The sequence below is a fragment of the Fistularia commersonii genome, chromosome 4 (genome assembly GCF_037954325.1).
Source record: "Fistularia commersonii isolate RoL2024-O1a breed Wild chromosome 4, RoL_Fcom_v1.0, whole genome shotgun sequence".
Classification (NCBI taxonomy): Eukaryota; Metazoa; Chordata; class Actinopteri; order Syngnathiformes; family Fistulariidae; genus Fistularia; species Fistularia commersonii.
In genome coordinates this window covers 8119117-8139133 of record NC_141287.1, presented here as the reverse complement: position 1 = coordinate 8139133, position 20017 = coordinate 8119117, and the positions used below count along the sequence as shown (strand labels likewise).

At 40.9% G+C, this 20017-nt stretch overlaps 1 protein-coding gene across 5 annotated transcripts in view; it reads right to left on the bottom strand.

The window, feature by feature from the left end:
• The window catches only part of il1rapl1a (interleukin 1 receptor accessory protein-like 1a), a 173386-nt gene extending 153606 nt beyond the window's left edge, over positions 1 to 19780 (bottom strand). For 4 of the 5 annotated variants that reach the window (XM_086145067.1, XM_086145062.1, XM_086145065.1 and 1 more), the window contains exons 1-2: positions 19392 to 19780; positions 6 to 106 (exon numbers count right to left, since the gene is read on the bottom strand). In XM_086145067.1, the coding sequence (XP_086001193.1) occupies positions 6 to 87 (82 nt within the window). In that variant the 5' untranslated portion in view covers positions 88 to 106; positions 19392 to 19780. Of the gene's footprint in view, positions 1 to 5; positions 107 to 19033; positions 19094 to 19391 lie in introns of those variants that run through there. The other variant, XM_086145063.1, reaches the window with a different exon arrangement.
• Positions 19781 to 20017: the final 237 nt, after the last annotated feature.

Below are 20017 nucleotides of genomic sequence, written 5' to 3'. Positions count from 1 at the left end.
AGTACCTGAGCCCCTTTTAGAGACGACCTTTAGACTCTTTGACACTGTGACGTACAGCAGGATAAGCAGGGGGCCGGGAGGTCTCATCTTTCTCTGTCGTCACAGCCTAGAGAGAAAAAAAAGATGACAAATTAGTATGGGAGAAAGACAATCAGTCGTCGCTTGACAGTCAAGATTTTCCTCGTTGCTACTGACGTGAGTAAGTGACGGCGTGGAGGAAAGTCCGTGTAACAGCAAAACGCTGCTGCAAGTACACATTTTTGCACAAAAACCTGCATGGCCACACAGCGGCACACAATCGGACACTCACATCAACATACCACTTCCCACATTCCCCTGGGGTTTTGTCCTCTCCTGATTGCAAATGAGACAGGTTTTCATAGTAGGAATATATTTCATGGGAAACCATTCCCTGGGAAGCTGATGAATCAATAAAGTAATAATTACACGTGTAAGAAACACCATTTTTAATTGCCTACATCATTAAAAATAGACAAGTACTTTCAGGGTATTTCAAATTATCACCTCTTGAGTTGCAGGGATGCAGCAAATATCCCACCTATAGTCTTTACTGACTCATATATCATGTTAATTGACAGAGCTTACCCAGTCACTATTTCTCATCCTCTCTGACTAAGTGACATAACATAACATGAAATAATTATCGTCTAATAGCGAGTTCCTGAAAGCAAGCTTGCAGACATTTGAGATTGAAGGTGCAGATATACATTTGAGATTTTAGGGGGGAAAAAAGGCTGTCATCAAATAAAATGTTTGCTGAATCTATCTGAAATGAGAGCTGAAAAGAAAAAATTGCACATTGAAACAATAGCGCAAAACCGAAATTCAATGAGTTGAAAAGTGGTAGCAATGGAGGTTTTTTTCAGTATCATTTTTTTAGTTTTCGTCCACCAGACCTCCCTGCCTGAGTAGATATACATGGAATCAGCAAGAGGTAATGGTAAGTGCAATTTTAGAAAATAGCCATAACAATGTTTCTTTAAATCTAACCCTGTAAAGAAAAAGGGAACTCAACATGCAGCAAATTAACCCAATGAACCAGAAAGGCGAAGACAGGATTCTGGCATTTGGAGACTGAAACTAACGGTGCAGGGAGCCAGAGAACAGGAGAGCCCCTGGAGTCTGCAGTAGGTCACGTGTACCCCAGATTAGCATAGTTAATGAAAGGAGCCTCTCTCAGAGTGTGTTTAGACAACACTAGTAAGGCCCACCCTGACAAGAGGCCTTTCTCTCCTCCTCGATCACTTTCTACAGGAAACAACGCTCAGTCGATGAACACGGCTCTGCCAATAACGTTCTGGCAAATACCACAGCTGAGGGATTGGCACCTCTTTGTTCAGCTAAAAGGCCTTTAAACAGTTTGCTGATGAGATGTTTGGACTTAAATGTGTGTTGCTGCAGCTGTAACCCCTTGGTAAGTTTTTTGCTGTTGCTGGCACATATGTGGCTATATATACTCAAAGAAAAAAAACTTGAAAAGATTAACAGAGAATATACTTTAACGTTACTGTATTACTTTTTACGGAATCATACCTCCCAAAATGCTCCAGGATAACTTAAGTACAAAGTCTTGTCTGTGTAAAAACAAATTGATAATTCTACTAGTCCTCGTCTACCCGACTCTTCAACACTGCAAGATATCAGCGTAACTGACCAGGCACACACACATAATCCATTGTGATAATATGAAAAACTGTCTATGAAGAGGTCGAATTGGTTTTGTTGTAGGGACATTTTTATTTTTTTTCCTCTAGTTTTGTGATACAAATGGCTTTTCTTTTATGAGCAGATCACGTCATTCTGATCAAACTCATTTGATTCTCAAATTAGACAGGGATCTCAAACTAAAGTGGTGGCCAAAATTAATAATGGGTACAATTTAAGGGCCAGACTGGTTAAATATTAAGTGAAAACATATTGAAATGACCTTATTTGATATATTGAAAGTGGAACTAACAAAGCCTTTAAGTTATTGCCAATAAAACGAAATTAATCATCAAATTAAAAAAAAATCACCCTCTCCGCCAAAAATACACACAGCTTTGCAATGAACATCTGCTGGCACCTTCTCATTTTTCAGGGAGAGGGCAATAGTTCAACATTGACAAAGGTGAGTAGCTCCATAACACACCTGATCGTGCTCGTGCTCACATGCCCATGACTGACATGCCAATGCACTAACAGTGCTTTGTGGAACTTGTAGTACTGTAGTGTTGCGTGCAATTAAATGTCGGGTTAATTATTTAATTATCTAAATTATTTTCATTTCACCCTGAAAGTACATTTACTTCCAACAGCTTAATAAATAATGACTGCCATCCCACATGTCGAAGTGTGGCTCATATGGGCTTTAACCCAGTTGGATGGGTTTCCACTGGGCATGCGCTCAGTCGGATTTCACGGGTGGGCTGCTTTCAGTAACAATGTCATAAACCCAAAATAATCGAGAAAAACTGAACATAACATATATTTTCATTTAATGAATTGAAACTATGGCATGGTCTAACCACCTATCAACAAGCCATCCAGAGAAACCTATTTCAAGCTTCTGGTAAAACTATCGACAAAACCAGTATGGACACGCTTCCCACTGATGCATTGTATGTCACTCAGTCATCTGTGCTCATCATCCATTCCTTGACACACTTGCATGGAAGCACGGGACTGCAGTCATCTGAAAATGAAACTAGATTTAGCAGACTGAAAATAGATACGGCAACTAACAGAGAGATAACCCTGGGCTGTATTTCTACACCAAAATACAATAATCCTTAGAATATTTGTACATCTATAAAAAAACAAACTCAATAGTACAAACGCCTACACTCACTGTGTGATACTCTAACTCAAGCGCAGCAGGAGGAAGATGTGGTAGAAGGTCCAAAATAAAACTGAAGTCTACTTATACAAAAATTGATGACGTGTTCAGGAGATATCAAGGTATAAAACTGCAGACAAAAATTTTGTACCAATGTCTTTGCACTCTCTTCTTCTCTAAGGGTCTTGTATATACCCAATCGGGAAACATGGTTGTAACTATCTGTGGTTTGTATGCATATACTTTTAAATGTTTTGAGGTATAGAGCATGATTAAATTTGGCCGAAGCAACCACTTATGAGTTTGGGCTTACTTTGGGCATTTTCTCTGGCTGAAAAATGGACAGATACCCCCATTACTGCCCGATCAAACAATGTCAGAGACAGTCCTCTGTGTCCCAATCAAGCCCAGTGTGTCTTTGGCTCTGCCAACCATGACATCACCAGCCGGCCATCAAACACAGAAGACTATTGTACACCTTGTGCAAGCCCGGTAATCACCAAACACACCTCCCCTCACTCCGCCTCTTTCTCCAATACAAGCTCTCCATTTCCTGCACGCTCACCACAAACAAGTTGTAACAGCAACACAAAAACTCCCTTGAACCGTGCAATGGGCCTTTCAGAGGAGACTCCTCATGGATGGACAAATTGAAAGTAGTGACAACAATAATTATCATAATTTGAAGTTACTGAGCAGAGGTGGTCTATTGTAACCTGCATCAATTTGCATCTGTCAGTAGAGTGTGTGATGTGTGATTTGCACATCACACCCTCAAAGGAGCACAGTTGTCCGACAGAAGATAGAATTTGGGATGCTTTGTCAAGGCCTGTTGACCCATTATGAATAATTATTGCAAAAACTGATTCCATATGTCTGTAAACACTAAAGAAATAATAACACATGATTTTTGAAGATAAGATGTTTGAGCCGCTATATCAAACAACACTCTTTCACCACATATGTCACATAGGTCACATACTTGTAATGATAAATAAACAGACAATAAACAGATTGTCTATGCAGTCTAGTCATTCGCAGTTTAAATCCTCCGGGTGAGACACAGGATGCCACACTGACACAAATTAAATTCTAACACCGGCACCTGTGGATTTGCTGGTAACAATGCCCTGCATAATCTAAAACCACAAGTACAGTGCGTGACTTTACTTAATTGTCATGATGATTTCTAAATAACTGTCCTCCAGCTACATGTCCAAAGGAATCTGAAAAACGAGTCAAATAAACAAATAAATAAAACAACAAAAGTTACGCTTCAATATCAAACAAACTAAACAATAGAATCTGCTCAGAAAGACATTTTGATAATAAAATAAGCAGTACAGATATGTACAATAACAGATGCTCTTAGTGTAACCTTACATTCATGTTGTCTCTGTGCAGTTACCATTGCAAGGTTATTTTTTCCAGAAACATCAGGAGCAGGTGTGCTTGAAGATACGCATAGACGCATCGTGTGATATTCAAGCATCAGCCATGCAAAAAGCATGTATATATAATCATAAGGGTAAAGCTCATGTTGTTTGCCTGCTGGGTTTTGCCGGTAAATGAGGAGCATGGCTCGCAGAGAACCAGGAACTTTGTCAGCGGACCGTTCATCCCACTTGGTTTGTAAACATCTCTGCACACTGTCCTTATGCCCAAAACAATCAAGAGTTACATTTTAATATCTCCTGAGGTATTAAGTAACATAAAAAGCAAACCGAATATTTAAAGCTAAGCCTCTCACCAAGCCATTGCCAAGGACATTTTCCATTGTCTCATTATATGAAGTTGTGCCATCCACAACTGAGGAGAGTTCCACCATCTTGGCACAGAAAGACTGAATGATTGATGAAGTGATTTCAGGAATTTAATTCAATTTGTGTATCATAATGGCATTTACCAGAAAAGCTATAAGCTCAGACCCAAACTGTTAACCCTCTGCATCTTTGAAAAAAAAAAAAAAAAGAAAAGTGGTTTAGACAATTCTTTGTTTCCTTGTTCATTAAACACACTTATACAACTCTCGTACAAAATAACACGCTATGTCTGTCATTGTGCGTACCGAAGTATGACCGATATGGAGTAACTTCATTTTATTCTCACATGAAACTGAAAAAACGAATAAGAAAAGCAACCTTGGGCATTTCCAAATATTATGAAATATATCTGGTTTAGCAATGAAAGTGCATGATTCAGTGTTAACTTTATTAAAAGAAATGTATAAAGAAAGATGGTGAAAGTGTGCCTCGCTATCTTTCTTGAGGGATAGGAATAATGCATGCACATACCTGCAGCTATTGTAAGGTCACAGAACTAGGTCAAGAAAGAACTGCTATAAATACTGGATATTAAACTTTCTCCTGAATGCAACATTACATGACCAGTAGTGGTTTTTGATCAATAATGCATGAGAAATAACTGCTGAATATTAAATGAGAATTCAGCAGTGGAAAAAAAACATCTCAATTGTAGTGAGATCATTGTCATTCATTCATACATGCATACATATATATATATACTTCCCTGTTCTATATTCTGAGAAATGCTACATTATTTAAATGCCTAAGCAATCACTGTCTCAAGAGTAACCTTTGAAGTAGCACTGTAAGGACACAGAAATTGACATTTAATTTTATTCAATTAAATTTCATACAGTGCAGGTTGCACACTTTGGTTCAGGAAAAAGCCAAAATTATTCAAGCGTGACAGCAGGCTTGTGTGCAGACGCAAGTCAGTTTCACATTTTTCTCTCGCTGCATTTTACACTGCCAAGAGAGATATTTAAACCACACACATACATGAACACACATACAAATATGCAAATATATGCACACACACACACACACACACACAGAGCCATTTCTGAGGCATAGATGCCTCAGTGTGTCACTGTGTCAAAGAGTTTCATGCTGAGACGACAAGTATATGGCCAAGCGGTCTAACTGTGTGTATTGTTTGTCTGACTGTCTATGCATGTGTGTCACTCGCATGAGTGTGTGGCATTGCTCCTTGTCACACCTTTCACAGAAGGAGGTTCTGCAGTATCATTTTTCTTCAAGACTGTGATTCACAGCTTTAGTAAAAAACAAGCAAACCTGAGGGAGTATTTGATAAAGCATTTGACTGCTTTTGACCATGTCCTGCTCTCCTTCCTCTCCAGAGACAGACCATAGGTGCATAGCGTTAACAAGCAAGATGTGCTGAGCTATAGCTCCATCAAACCCAACATGCACCCCTCTCTCCTACTGAGAGAGATTAATCACCTCATGATTCTGATCCAGTCCTCATCCAAATTCATTATCCTGGGCCAGACAGAGTTTGTATGGTCTTTAGGTGCACATTCGAGCACAGGAGATGCAACAAAGCGTTGATTGTTAATTAAACGACATAGCATCCAAGCAAACAAAATTCATTCGCGCAAGATTGATCAAGAGATGAGCTGTGAGTTGTTATGAGTGAGGATTGTGTTCTGACACATTCCTCGACCAAGTGAAGCATTTTTCTCCAGTGGCTGTTGATTGCTTTCAGCCATGTCCCTCAATGCCCAGGGCCTTTGTCGGCTGTCCAAGGGTGACTGGTTGCACAGACACTTTCATGCTTCCAGTCAATGCTGCCATTGATGGGGAGCAGCGGCTGAGACTTTCCTGGCCGCTGGTGACTCACAGACAGATAAAACTACAGTCAAACAAAATCACAAAACAGTCAATGGAACAGAAATGTTATTTGGGGTCAACTGTGATGAGGCATTTCAACTTTCTATCTATTTTTTTTAATTCAACGGTCATGTTGTATCCCTCGTGCCCAGTCATAATGATAGAAATAAAGAAAATGATCAACAAATAGACTACTTAATCTGAAGAAAAATAACAGAAAACTAAAGCCAATGTCTAAATTAATTTGTGGAGTGAACAGATAATCTGAAGGTTTAGACAGAAGAAGATGCATATGAAGAAATGCTTCATGTTTTACCTTAAATGGCATAACAATGATTTGGTGCAGTGATTATAAGGAGGGTTTCCACAGTTTATCCTTTTACAATCAATGTGCAATCAGTTTCTTTTCTATCTGCCCAAACAGCCTCAGAAATGATCTGTGAGCAATTTGTGGGCAGCTCTGTACATTTGCTAAAAATGCATCCTTTAATCAAATCAAGAAATGAGAAACACCACCAAATAAGTATTGATCCATTTAAAGAGATTCCTGCTTTATCAGACATAGAACATTATGCCCTTCATTTGGCAAACTGCAGTCTGATACTGACAGAGGACATCGGAGTATCAAGTAAAATGACAACAGATGAAATATTTTATTTGGTTCCTGCTTAGCATATCTCTGCACCAAATGTCAAAATTCAAGGAAAGATGAGGATACAAGTCTAAGGTGTTCAGTGAAATTAATCTCATACTCTTTTATGGATGGGATGTTATCATGTTGATAGTGGTTTTCAAGAAACTCAAACACTTAAATTCTTTAATATGTGTCTCAGAGTACAAAATAAGCACATCTGAGTTACAGAAGTTTCTTTATGTAGATTTAAGAATCAGGCATCGTCCCCTCTCATCAGCTCAGTGTGGACATCGTGCCCAAGTCAAAAATAAATTACTTAACAGCTGAAACTACATAAACATTCCCGATATTTTTCAAATCTGGAAAAAGAATGATTAGCTTCGCGCACCTGTGCTGCCCTATCCAAAATGCTGAAAGCACACAAACCTCTGTGAGAAATCAGCGGTTCCTTTTTTTTTTAACTGAAGCATTCTTTTTGTTTGTTGCAGTTTGAACAAAATAACTCTATCAATAATGGACCGGTGAAAGGTGGCATGCAGTAAATAGCATCGAGAAAAGACCCATAAATTTGCTATATTTCAGTCTTCTCCCGCCTGCGGCTGTGAAATGTGCTGGATGTGCCTATATTACTGGTGTGTGAAGAGGCACTGCAGCTCATCCTCTCACAGTGATACTTTTTTTTCTTTTTTGAGCACCCTGAAGTCAGGAAATGCTGGCTTGAGCAGTTTTAAGACAGAATGTGCATTTATGCCTTCGTATCCATGACAGTCTATCCTATTGTCTGGAGGAGCCATCGCTGTGTCTATGGAGCCTAAACGAGGCCAATAATGGTTCTCTGCTCGGTCCCTAGAGTCTTGTCTGTTTAAAAATCGATTCAATGCTTGACTAGGGACAGCCTGGGAATAGAAGCAACTCCAAGAAATTGGGAGTAAAGGAGTAGAAAGGCAAGATGTGGGCCTGGGTAGGAAAGGTTAAAAGAAACGATAACACAAGTACATTTTGAACCATATCAATTGTCCATTCACAATCATCAAATCGTCCCGTTGGTCGTTCTGATAAAATTTGCCCACTAAGAAACAGCCTGATTTTTCATTTCATTTTATATATGCTTTGCCATTTTTGTCATTATCTGCCGATGGCCGGGTGATTTATTCCATATTTGGGAAATTTGATGATGCTTTTTCATTCATTTTCTCATATCACATAAAGATTTTGTGACTAAAAGAAGTCTTTGTGTAAAATACTGGCTGAACTATGCCATTGTCATCTATACATCTACACCATGATCCCAATCTTGAGTCTCGTGCTTTGCACCAAGAGTCACTTGAAAATGTATTAATTTGAAACATACTATGTGTGTAATCTATAACGGCCCAAATAGAGACATTTTGTAATAATAATGAATACAGTGGCAGTCATGATGAGCTGTGACAAGACATGACAGTGTTTTTGAATGGAAAGTGTGTCATTCTAACACAAAGCAAGGTACGCATGTACAGGCAAACCTTATTAAGTCAAATATTTCACATTAATACTGTTTGCTGCTCAATACAAAAGAAAAGAAGCAAAGTTCTCATTTATCCAATTTAAGGATTCTTGAATACACAGAGAAGACATTTTGGAAATGTGAGCATCCCATCTTGCTCGTTCATCATGTAAAGCTGAAAGTAGAATTCAAGCCAATTTCTGGATGGAAACAGAGGACTGATACAAAAGGACTACAAAATGATGTTTTTTTTCCTTCTTTTTTGTATATTAGTACACAAACATGCAAATCAATCATGCTAACCAGAAGTACACAAAAAAATTGAATGCATAAAGGTGGTAAAAATGTGTGCGTTGTTTCCTGCCCTATATGGAAAAACCTAGCATCATCCGCAAATCAAAGAATTCACCATGACCTCCATTGTGTCTGCATGTCACTTCAGCTCAGTGGCCTCCAAGCCAATTCAAAAAAATAAGTGAGGAACTTGTCTGACCATGCTGAAAAAAATGAATAAATTAAAAAAAAAAAAAAAACCCAACCTGCCCCCCCTGCTTGACCTTGGTCCACTCGGCTCCCTCAGTTGTATCTACAGATCAGTCAGGGAAAAATTGGAGCATCAATCAGGCGTAAGTGGTGCCAACTGAGAAACCCTTCTGAGATTTGACTGTTATGATGTCTGTATCTCAAGTCCTATTGCATTTACATAGGCCATATCCCTCTGTAGTTGCAAATCTTATTACACATCCAGTGGGTTTTTTAACATCTTTACAGTTCTTATTTCACATAGATAGACCCTGACTACATGTTTAAAATCCCTGGATAACTATCCCTGGATAGTCTTTATTACACATTTACAAATCTAACCGTGTGCACACGGATTGTGGTTGACTATAACACAACCCTCAAAACACATTTACAAATATGTTTGGTTCAAAAATGAGACCCAGTGGACACATTCTAAATGATTTTACAAAATTTGTCCCGGCACTCACAAGAAACTTTAACCAAGAGAGACTGTAAAACTGAACAGTTGGAAGCAAAACCCAAACCCTGATATGCTGTCATCAAATTAATATTTTAGAACATTTAGAGAAATGCGACCTGAGACAGCTTTTCGGATGAATGACTTGTGGGTTCAAATCGCATTCAACAAATACTCACTCGCTGATAATGACATGATAGTTAACATCACTGAGCTTCTCACTATCTCTAAGCACCATTCATACTAGTAGGAGTTTAATCCAGTCAGATTAAACTTCATGCTGCTGAAGTAGACGTGTTGGGCTCAGAGGTGGAATGAAAGAGGCAGAATATTATTCTTAATAACTCCGTGATGTTAGAGCACTTAGTTTAGGCCCAAACCACTTGCTTTAAATAGGAATGTGTTGTTCATTACTGTTTAAGGGCAAATGTTAATTATACCTGTTATCTGCTCTAGAAAAAGGTGGTAAACATGAGCGTTCAAGTAACCAAAAATCAAACAAAGACTACAGATGAAATAAGACAAAATATTTGTATGTTTTTTTTCTTTTATTCTGTGCTCTTAGAAAACACTGTTTTTTTTTTTTTCTGCTGTTCCGTCAATGGAAAATGTTAAATAAAAATGAAAACGAAGCTCAAATAGCAGACTTTTAATACCAATTTAAGTGAGCTTCGTGAGACAGGGACAAAGTGATTTAATCACCAACTACATAGAAATGTAAAAAAAAAAAAAATTGAATGTCTTGGATAGAACGAGTCTTTGAGGTTTCACGGAACAAGCTCTGAAAACTTAAATTAAAAGAAAGTAAAAAAGTAGAAGAAAAAACTTACTAACATGGACAAAATCAACCGCTCTCTTTGAAAAATGAGAAAGCAATGACTGAATAACAGCAAATAATGCCAGACGCGAGTCAAAGATGTTGACTATCGCAAACTTACCAGAGTGGGGTTTCCCTGGCAGTATATCACAGACTTGCACTTCGGTCTTTCCACCAAATTCTTTGCCTACAAAGATGCCTAAGATATTGGCAGGTTTGGAACCAAAAGATATATGGGATTCATCTTCTCCTCGGCCAATTAGAGCCACTTGCAGGAGTAGCAGAACAAAAGCTACGGCCAACTGAAACCCCCAAACACACACAAAGAGAGCAATGGACGGTGTGTGAGAGTCACAGATGATGAGTAGCAGACAGTATCTCACATTTACTGGAGACAGGGGGTGGGGGGGTGGGTTGGGGTTTTTGAGGGCAAGGAAATCAGAAAATGTATAATTCAACATGTGCTCGCCTCATTATCTGTTGTTCTCACTTACACCTCAGTTCTGCTCCCCTGTGTATGAATTACAGCCCATGAGCAAGATTTGATAACCTTCAAATATATCCTTGCGTCCCCAGCATGCTCACCCGTTTGTCTCCACAGGACCATTATGTACACTGTGTTACACAACGAGACCCCAAAACCAATATCTACCATCAAGCAGCGCAGACCACACAGAAAAATATCCAGCCCAACTATGGCAGTCAACTGACAACTGCAGATTTCTAGGGTTTGTGATATCCAGCCTCAGAAATATTACGGTATAGTCCAGTGGCTTTATTAGTTGTATAACCATAGAGACGCTATGATGAAGAGCTACTTGCCTTATGAAAAAGAACGAAAGAAAAGAAACATATCTAATATTTGTTTATCTATGAATGAAAAAAGTGCTAAAGTTCGAATAATGTGAATTATACACACTATAATGGATGTATTGGATTGTTTTTTTCTTTTAATCATGTCTTTATTGCGTGGTCGATATACTTACTGATACTGGTTGGTTGACATGATACAGGTTTTCATCCAATACATCCAATAAGTACATTGAAAAGGATGAAACAATCTGTTTTATTTCAGGAGAATTGCTTTGGATGTTCTAAATTTGTCTAGTATCTACTTCAGCTGGCCATTGAGCATCTGTTTTCCAAATCCCAGACGCACACTCACGCTCAGTATCACTGATTGTTCTCTTACCACTCCTGAGGGCCTTAGCGAGTAGAAAAGGCCCTGCAGGGAGCAGTGCAGTTATCTCAGATGGAATCTTATTACAGAATTTATGTGAACAGAAACAGTATTGTGACTTAGTCGATGTCTGTCTTTGTGAGTGCACGTTGCACACATGTGTGCACGAGTGCATGTACGCTTGTGTGGGGGCGCACGCATGCTCCTGCTGTGGGTTATCTGAGGTTTTGTCGGAGGAATAAACAGTGGGTTCTGCTGAAATCTGGCCCATGAGTAGCCACAAATCTTAGCAGGCCATGTGTTCAGCATCTTTTGTGTGGCAAATTGTAATTGGCTGTATAATTCTGGCATATTACTGTCATATGTTGGCAACGCATGGCAAAGACAGCACAAATGAGGAGGCCTGGGTGAAATTCCTGTCAGTTCCTCTCTCTTTTTTTTTTGACACCCTGCGAGGTCTGGCCAGGCTAATCTCAACTGGTGTGTGGATGGAGGGATGAAAAGACAAGGGGAGGCAGAGAGGCAGCAGAAGTGAGAGAGGGGGAGGAGGAGGTTGGGGGGGGGGGTCGGCAGGGCTAGGAAAGATGCCAGATCACTGCTGAGGCCAAGAACATGAATGACTGGACAGGCAAACACATACACACATGGAGGCATATGCAAGATGAACAAAAACATAGATGTCACTGACCTTCAACAACATCTGTGCAATGTCACAACTCTGAGATGCCGGTGCATCGTGGTCACCTCCTCAGCATTGTAGGTCATAAATGGGTTCGTTACAAACGGTTCGCTCTACTTCCTTGAATGCAAGATTTATACTCGGTATTTTGCAAACAGCCAGTATAGTATTTACAACTTCTTGCAAAGCCTGCATGTCTGGCTGAAATCAATTGGATGAGTGTTTAAATAGTTTTAACAGTTGACTGGGACAAGTAATGTACTCATTACTGACCACTGGAACTAATAGCCAGTATCCTCTACAAAATCTGAGCCTGCATCAAAGTGTTGTTCAGCTCAGTGCAACAGTCGTGGCAGAACTGGCTCCCCTGGGGCTCGTTGCACCATAATACAGACCGCTGCAGCTGACAAAATAAAATGCTCGTGAACATCGCGAAACCCTCTCTCTCCCTCCTCGTTTCTCTTAATTGTTTGCAACGGTCGGTCCCAACCTTACTTGCCAATTTTTACATGAACTCATCTCCGTTTTTGTCTTCTCTACTTTATGGCTCAGAGCAACGGCTATCTGAGTGGATTTCAGAGACAAGTTGACAAGCCAAGCAACACAAAATTGAGATTAAGTCTCTCTTGTCTCACTGCTTCTTTCGAGCTGTCTCTTTTTTTTTTTTTTGGCCCAGTCCACTGAGGGATCACAGCTTAAAATTTCACTGTTTTGAGCAAATCTGATTCTGACAACTTTCTTACAAGTGCCAGCGCTGAGATTTTAAACATCAATGTCCCAAAAGAATACTACAACAGTGATTTGGTTCTCACACAAGCCCTACAAAAAGGAAGCATTAAAATATACCTTCAAATGAAAATTCTTTCAGTATAACACTGGTATTCTCCTGACATTTTGCTAAGACTAATCTTTAGTGTGTAGGGGAATGTTTGCCGCAGAAAGAAAAGTCAGTGTGAACAGAGCAGCATTTTTTTCTCCTTTCCTGTTGTTTGCGGTGCATTTGTGTCGAGGCTGATCAATGCATTATATTGTCCATATTTCTCAAATATTTTCCCTGGATTCATGTACAATGCCATCTGAATGAATGATTATTGAAAAGATTTGCCCTCTCCGTTATGTGAAAAGAAAGGGAGGACAAGCTGAAGTAAGATTTATAAAAATCTATTTCAGCTTTGTGCCAGAACAGATGATCATTGCTGCTCACCGAAGCAGCTGAAGAGGGGTGGAAACCTGCAACATTTTCTCAAAACATAATAGCGAAAAAAGTTACTCTGACATTTAGCTTCAAAAGGATTTGTGTGATGGCTGTGTCCGGGTCCCCGGAAGGAAGAAGATACTGAATATACCGACGAAAATCGACTGATAGACTGAAAGAAAGAGGAGGTTCTCTGAGGCTCCTCATGCTTCACCAAAGTGCAAAACGGTTTAGTCCAACTGACCAAACTAATTGAGTGAAGTGACTGCTGATGTTGAAGCCCTGGCACCTGCAGAGATGCGCTTCCCCCGGAGGGCATAAAACAGAAAAAAAGGATCATTGGAAAAACAGATCGAGTCCTTGGAGCAGCTGCATGCAACAATGCTGCTCGATACCTGCCTGAAAAAGAAGTTACAACATTTCATTTTTCAAAGGTGCACAAGGATGTTTATTTTTCTCTAATTGAACAGCCTCCAGAACACTGTCCAGGGGCAGGTGCTGCCTGGTGCCTGGTTTGCCAATGCAAACGCTGCAAAAGTAAATTGGCATGAACAGTCATCTTTTCTTATTGGATGTGGCAGCTTCTAAAATCCATTCTTACATGTTCTCGGCTGAATCCTATCTAAAGTAAGAGGGTGGACGAGACACTCATCACCAGTTACGTAGATTACACTTTGAGTGGGTGGGTGGGACTGGACCTGTCATGGGCTTGCTGTGCCAAAAAGATCACGATACCTAAAAAGTCTTTAATGAATAAATAAACAAAATATAAGTAAATAAAGTTCAGGACAGTCCGAAGCCTGAATTTTTTTCCTACAAAATAACTTGTTTATACCTTGTGCTTAATTGACCATATATTAGGAAACACCCCGTCCTATCATCTGCCTTGCAACATATATGAAATAAAATACAAGTCACATCTTCCACAGAGTTGAAAGAAAAGCAGAAAGAAAGCGTGGATTCATTCTGTGCACATACATTATTCTGCAGCATGAACCACACATATTGAAAGTTGTGGTGGGCGTGGGGGGTGGGAGTCTTTTATTTCAATTTGTTTGTTAGAATAATTTGTAACTAATTATACCAATGGAACATTCAGCAGTGGAACATCTAATCAGACCAGTGTTCATTTTCTCATACATTCAGTGTGCGCTTTTATCATCTCTTTGTATTCTATCCATCCATCCATCCATCCATGCTGAAACATTGAAATGCAAAGATAGCAAGCTTAGTGTGTGACTGACAGCAAATTAAAATAACACTAAAATCATTTTACTATATATTTAGTTGCCCACTATCCTCCAATCTTTATTTACCACTTGCTTGTCTCTTTGTCTAATTTCTTTTGGATTGTTTATTTTTTAATTCCTTGCCTGCAATTCAGTATTTAGCATCCAAATAGATGATTATCAGTTTTTGTCAAGAGAGCTTTTATTTTTGGTTTATAATCATTTTTTTTGCTTGTGTCTATTTTAGAGGAAAATTTGCACTCTCGAGGTGCTTATAAATCAAAGAAGAGATGTCTATAATAATCTGTATCCTGGGGGCATTCAAATATTAGATAGTGTTTTGAGAAACATGAGGTTAGTTTGGCAGTATTTGCTTTATTTTATTTATTTCTTTATTTTCTTTTGTCTTTTGTGTTTTGTGTCCAGTCTGTTGTCGTCCTGATAAAAATGTTTCAAGTGTTACTGAGTAAAATCGCACGGTCTTGAAAACGAGTCACGGTGGAGCGAGGTAAAAGATTTTTAACTCGACCTAAGTGTATACTTTAGAAACGGCTAAAGGCTTGTACAAATCAGGTACAAGTCATTTCAAGAGAATGCCTACCATGTAGATTTGATTTAGGTCGGTACTCTCAAATGGCTTAAATGCCTTCAAACTACTGTCTTCATTCTTTTGGGATGAGATGGAAAGACGGGCATCTGATTTATTGCATGTTTGATTCTTTTGAAAGGCACTTCATCAAGGAATACTATCTCTGAGCTATTTATTGTTCTTTTATTGTCAATCAATGTGACAAGGAGGAGACAGTCTTTTAAAACATTACCCTCCTTTAAATATCAACCCCAATAGTTCAGGCAGGGATGAAAACAACATGTACGTGATGGTGTGCATATGAATGTTTCTAGGTGAATTAATGAATTGCCTCTCCAACACAAGAGAGAGACACTCATCATTGACCTGTTCTTTCAGTGTGAATATTGAAGGACGTCATCAGACGACATAAAGACGAAAAGCTTCTATTCCCTGACACTGTGTGTCTGCGCTGTTATTATTATGTGATTGTACGCATCTGTGCATAATTGAACATTTTGAACCCTTGAGCCAATATGCCACAAATGAATCCTCAACTCCCACATCAAAATGATTATTTCTAAACAAACCGTGTTAAATCGACTGTGTGCCTCCTCGGCTCTCTCCATCTGGAGGATGCTGTGTGACAGCTTCCCTTAAATTACAAATATCAATCTGCCACAGTGGGAGCTCAGATGCCAGTAGCCTCTTGGGGGTCCCCATCAAAGCAACCAGCCATCAAAACAAAGCCATCAAAGCAGCGGTGTCATTTAACGCTTTGTTCCCAGACAACTACATCAGTAACATGATCAGAAATCTACAACAGTAGCTTAATGTTTTCATAGCATAGGTGTGGGATTTAAATGCTCATGAATGCAGATGGAGAGCTGAACAAGAGATGGCCTGGTGTGTAGTTCTGGATGAGCTCTGCATGGCCTCACTCCCCCTGCCCTCCACTCCAATCCTCGGTGGCGGGGACTGACAGACGTCGCACCGAGGGCTCCCAATCTGCTGTGTGATCAGCAGGACTCTCTCTCTCTCTCTCTCTAAGCGTGTCCCCCCTCCTCATCACTGGCTGGCTGCCCGCAGCAACTGAACCACTTACTCACCATCCACCCGCTTATTGATACACTTCACCATAGGATTGCCTTCAAGTGCTCAGGAAGGCAGTGGGTCTATGGGGTGGCTTAATTCAATCAACATGAGGGGAAAACACACACATCATTTATCACCAAAGCAAGATCAATCAGCCAGTAACCAGGAAAACTGTTGGCTAGATTAGCCCTTTTCATGTATGGCCCTTATTATACAGAGAAAAAATAGCCTCGCTGTAGGAGCACCGGGCTACTAATTCGAACGAAGCTAACCAGATACCAGTCCATACACAATCGGATATAGACGTTCTTCTATGTATACTGGATCCTACACATGCATAGGTGCTGCACTACAGTAATAACATGGAAGCAATGCAGTTAATTTTAGGGGCAGAGTAGTGCTGTGGCTCCCTGAGGGTTAATTTGATTCCAGTGTGAGGTGTATGCTGCTTTCCTGACAGTTTTTTATTGCAGACATGGTGTGTGTCTTCTGCATAACCAATCCGGTGACTCCAGAGGAAGAAAAGGGCTGCAATCATAGGCATTTAGTCTCCACATTGAACTGTATTCTAAGGCACATTTCAAAAACACAATAGCTAAGGTAATCAGAAGTATTACATACACAACGCGCTGAATTGAACCATGACCATAATAACACCTCCCAAAAAACACTGTGAAATATGCGGTTGTGAGACTTTTATGAAATGTAATTATACTCAACTATATGCATGATTTCATTAGCCTCAACTAAAGGTGGGATTGGAAGATTAAGTATTCGATATGCAATTAAATTTCATTTGTAGAACACAAACTTGGGCATGGATTACATTTTTACAGAAAGGATACATTTTAATGGCCTTTGAATGACAGTAACAATACAATGACACAGACTGCAATGTTAACCTGAGGACTACATGGGATATGTAGAAACACTACAGGGGGAAATTGATATCATAATTAAGAGGTGCCATATAAGCCAATGCTATTAAACACTATACTACTTACCATGATAAAATAAATGGTAGTAGACTACGAATTTAAAGTCTCACATTAAAATATGAGAGCAATTTTTGAAATCATACATGTGGAATATCGTAATTATTATTTTTTTTTTTTGGGGGGGGGTGACATAATAATCTACATTGTTGATATTGTTTATATTATCGAAGCAGCTACGTGAATATTTAAACAGAAAGTGGGACCGGGGGCGGTGAAGAATTTCCTGCTCAGAAACTCAGTCGCGGGAAGGCGCTGTGTGTTTCAGCACCACGGAGAGCTCCGATCCCTCCGCGGAAGAAAACAGTGCTTCTCGATCTGGGACCTCTGCGAAGTTACAACGAGGAAAATCCCAGAGAGAGAAGCCGATTTTTTTTTTTCTTCTCCATATTGTAAGAACACTTGAAATGTTGTTTTCTGTTAAGAAGATAGAGGTCACATGACAAACTAAGGAATACCATCTGCTCTTATCAAGCGCTGCCACCGTGGGACGACGAGGCAAACACCCAAAAAGACACAACCTGAGTGGAATTGTGTCATCTTTTAATAAGGAATAAGGATCCCCCACCTTATGTGTGACCGAGTGAGACAAAAGGTGGAACCGTGGGCTCCTACCTTAACAGTCGCCCACTTACAGCAACCCACGGTGCTCCAGCCTTCAGACCAACAACTTGCAGCAGCAGCAGGGTCACGGTATTAAAACCGTGTATAAAAAAAATAATAAAAAAAAAACCTGCAGGAAGCCCGCAAGTCTCAACGTCAAACAGCGGTTTGCGGTGGAGGTGCACTTCCAAACACTAGATCCGCATCAGTTACCGCACTTCCTGCGTCATGCGTTGGTATTTGCGCCCCCAACCGACCCCCGACCCCTCCCTTCCCCTCCACGCAGGACTTCGTCGTTTGTCATCTTGGGAAACTTATACAGTAAAGTAGCTCGGAAATGAGCGTTGAACCCCCCCCAAAAAACGGGGAGTTTCGCTCCCCCCGGTTTAACGGTTAGCACGGCGCCCACCCGGGAAACTCGCCGGGTGACGTGGAGGATAGCGAGTTTCCGGTGGCTAGTGTTGTCAGTCTCGGGGGGGGGAGAAAAAAAAAAAACACGCGCAGTGACGCACTGTCGCACACAGTCATTTGACGAGCAACGTGTCCGTGCGCGCACACGTGTGCGTGCTTACACACGAACGCACAAATAAACATAACACACGTTTGAGTGTTGGTTTGGGGGGGAGGGGGGAGGAGGGGTTAAGTTATTCTGCAACCATTAAAAAAAAAAAACAACAAATATTTAAATTAAACTTGAGTCGATTTCCAGCGTTGCACCGTCGCCTCGGTTCAACCGACAGCCTTGAATTATCAGCATAAAGAAAGGATTGTCTTCATAATACGGCTTAGAGCGAGGCTGCATATAGAGAAAGCTGCCTCCTCGTTTACACCTTTATCTAAATCCTCTCCTTCGTGAGCGGGCCGGTGTGTGTGTGTGTACGAGAGCGAGAGAGAGCCTCTGTGTGTGCGCGCGTGTGTGTGTGTGTGTGTGTGTGTGTGTGTGTGTGTGTGTGTGTGTGTGTGTGTGTGTGAGCTGCACTGCAGATGGCTTCTCCGGAATCTCCATGATGCTCAAGTATACCAAAATAAGCCCCTCATCGCGAAAAAGCCCGCACCGAGATTCCCCACTCACACTGCGACACATCCACTTTATCCGCGGCTCTTGTCGATGTCGGAAACCCGAAAGCTGGAGAATTCACACTGGAGCGGACAGTGACAGGTGATGAACTTCTACCACCCCCGACTGGCCCGGAACCTGGAGAAAACTGATGGATATCTGCCCCCGCATTTCTGGGGGAAAAAAAAAAAACTGCTGCAACTCTCCCCCACGCAACACGGAGTTACAGGCGGTCGAGGCACTGACGCAAATAAAATGGATAAATAAAAGAATGCGAGATTGAAAAACCCGTTCTGGTGAGGTCTGCCAACTTTATCCGTAGGTGTTATTACCCTCCTAATGAAGGAAAAACCTGGGGAGAAAACTGGCCTACCTTCGACTGGGTTCCAAAACAGTACGACAGTGATTGTCAGTCAGTGGCCGTGGACATCACAACTCCAGGCCGGCAAAGAGAGCACGTTTCCATGGAATGGGGGGGAAGCCAGTGATAGTTGGAGCCCGGGCACCCATTCAGCCGACCGTCCGGTTTAAATCCACACAGAATGATGGAGGCGTTTTCTGCGTCCTCGGAAGGAGAAGTGCGCCGAGCGCTTCCCCTGCGCTGATATGACTTGGTGCGCTTGCAATGAAATGGATGATGGGAAAGAAATTAAGGGGGGGGGGGGGATGGGAGGGGGCAAAAAAAAAAAAAAAAACAACAAAAAAAAACCTCTATAAAATAGAAAGAGGTGAAGCTTCCCAGATGGTCACCCTCCCCACCCCACCCCCCTGCAACGCACCCTCCGGAATCTGAGAGCTGACTTTTACGCGAATCGTGCTCAGTCACTGCTCCTCTCCGGAGAGCCTGGCAAAGCGCTGGATACGGGGTCTCTTCTCCACTCAGCCGCGCCGCTGAGGAGATGGAGAATGAATGTATGGACAAATGGTCAAATCCGATGGGGGGTTTCCTCCACTGCTTCTGTAGTTGCAATGCGCACGACGATAAGTATCTCTCCCCGG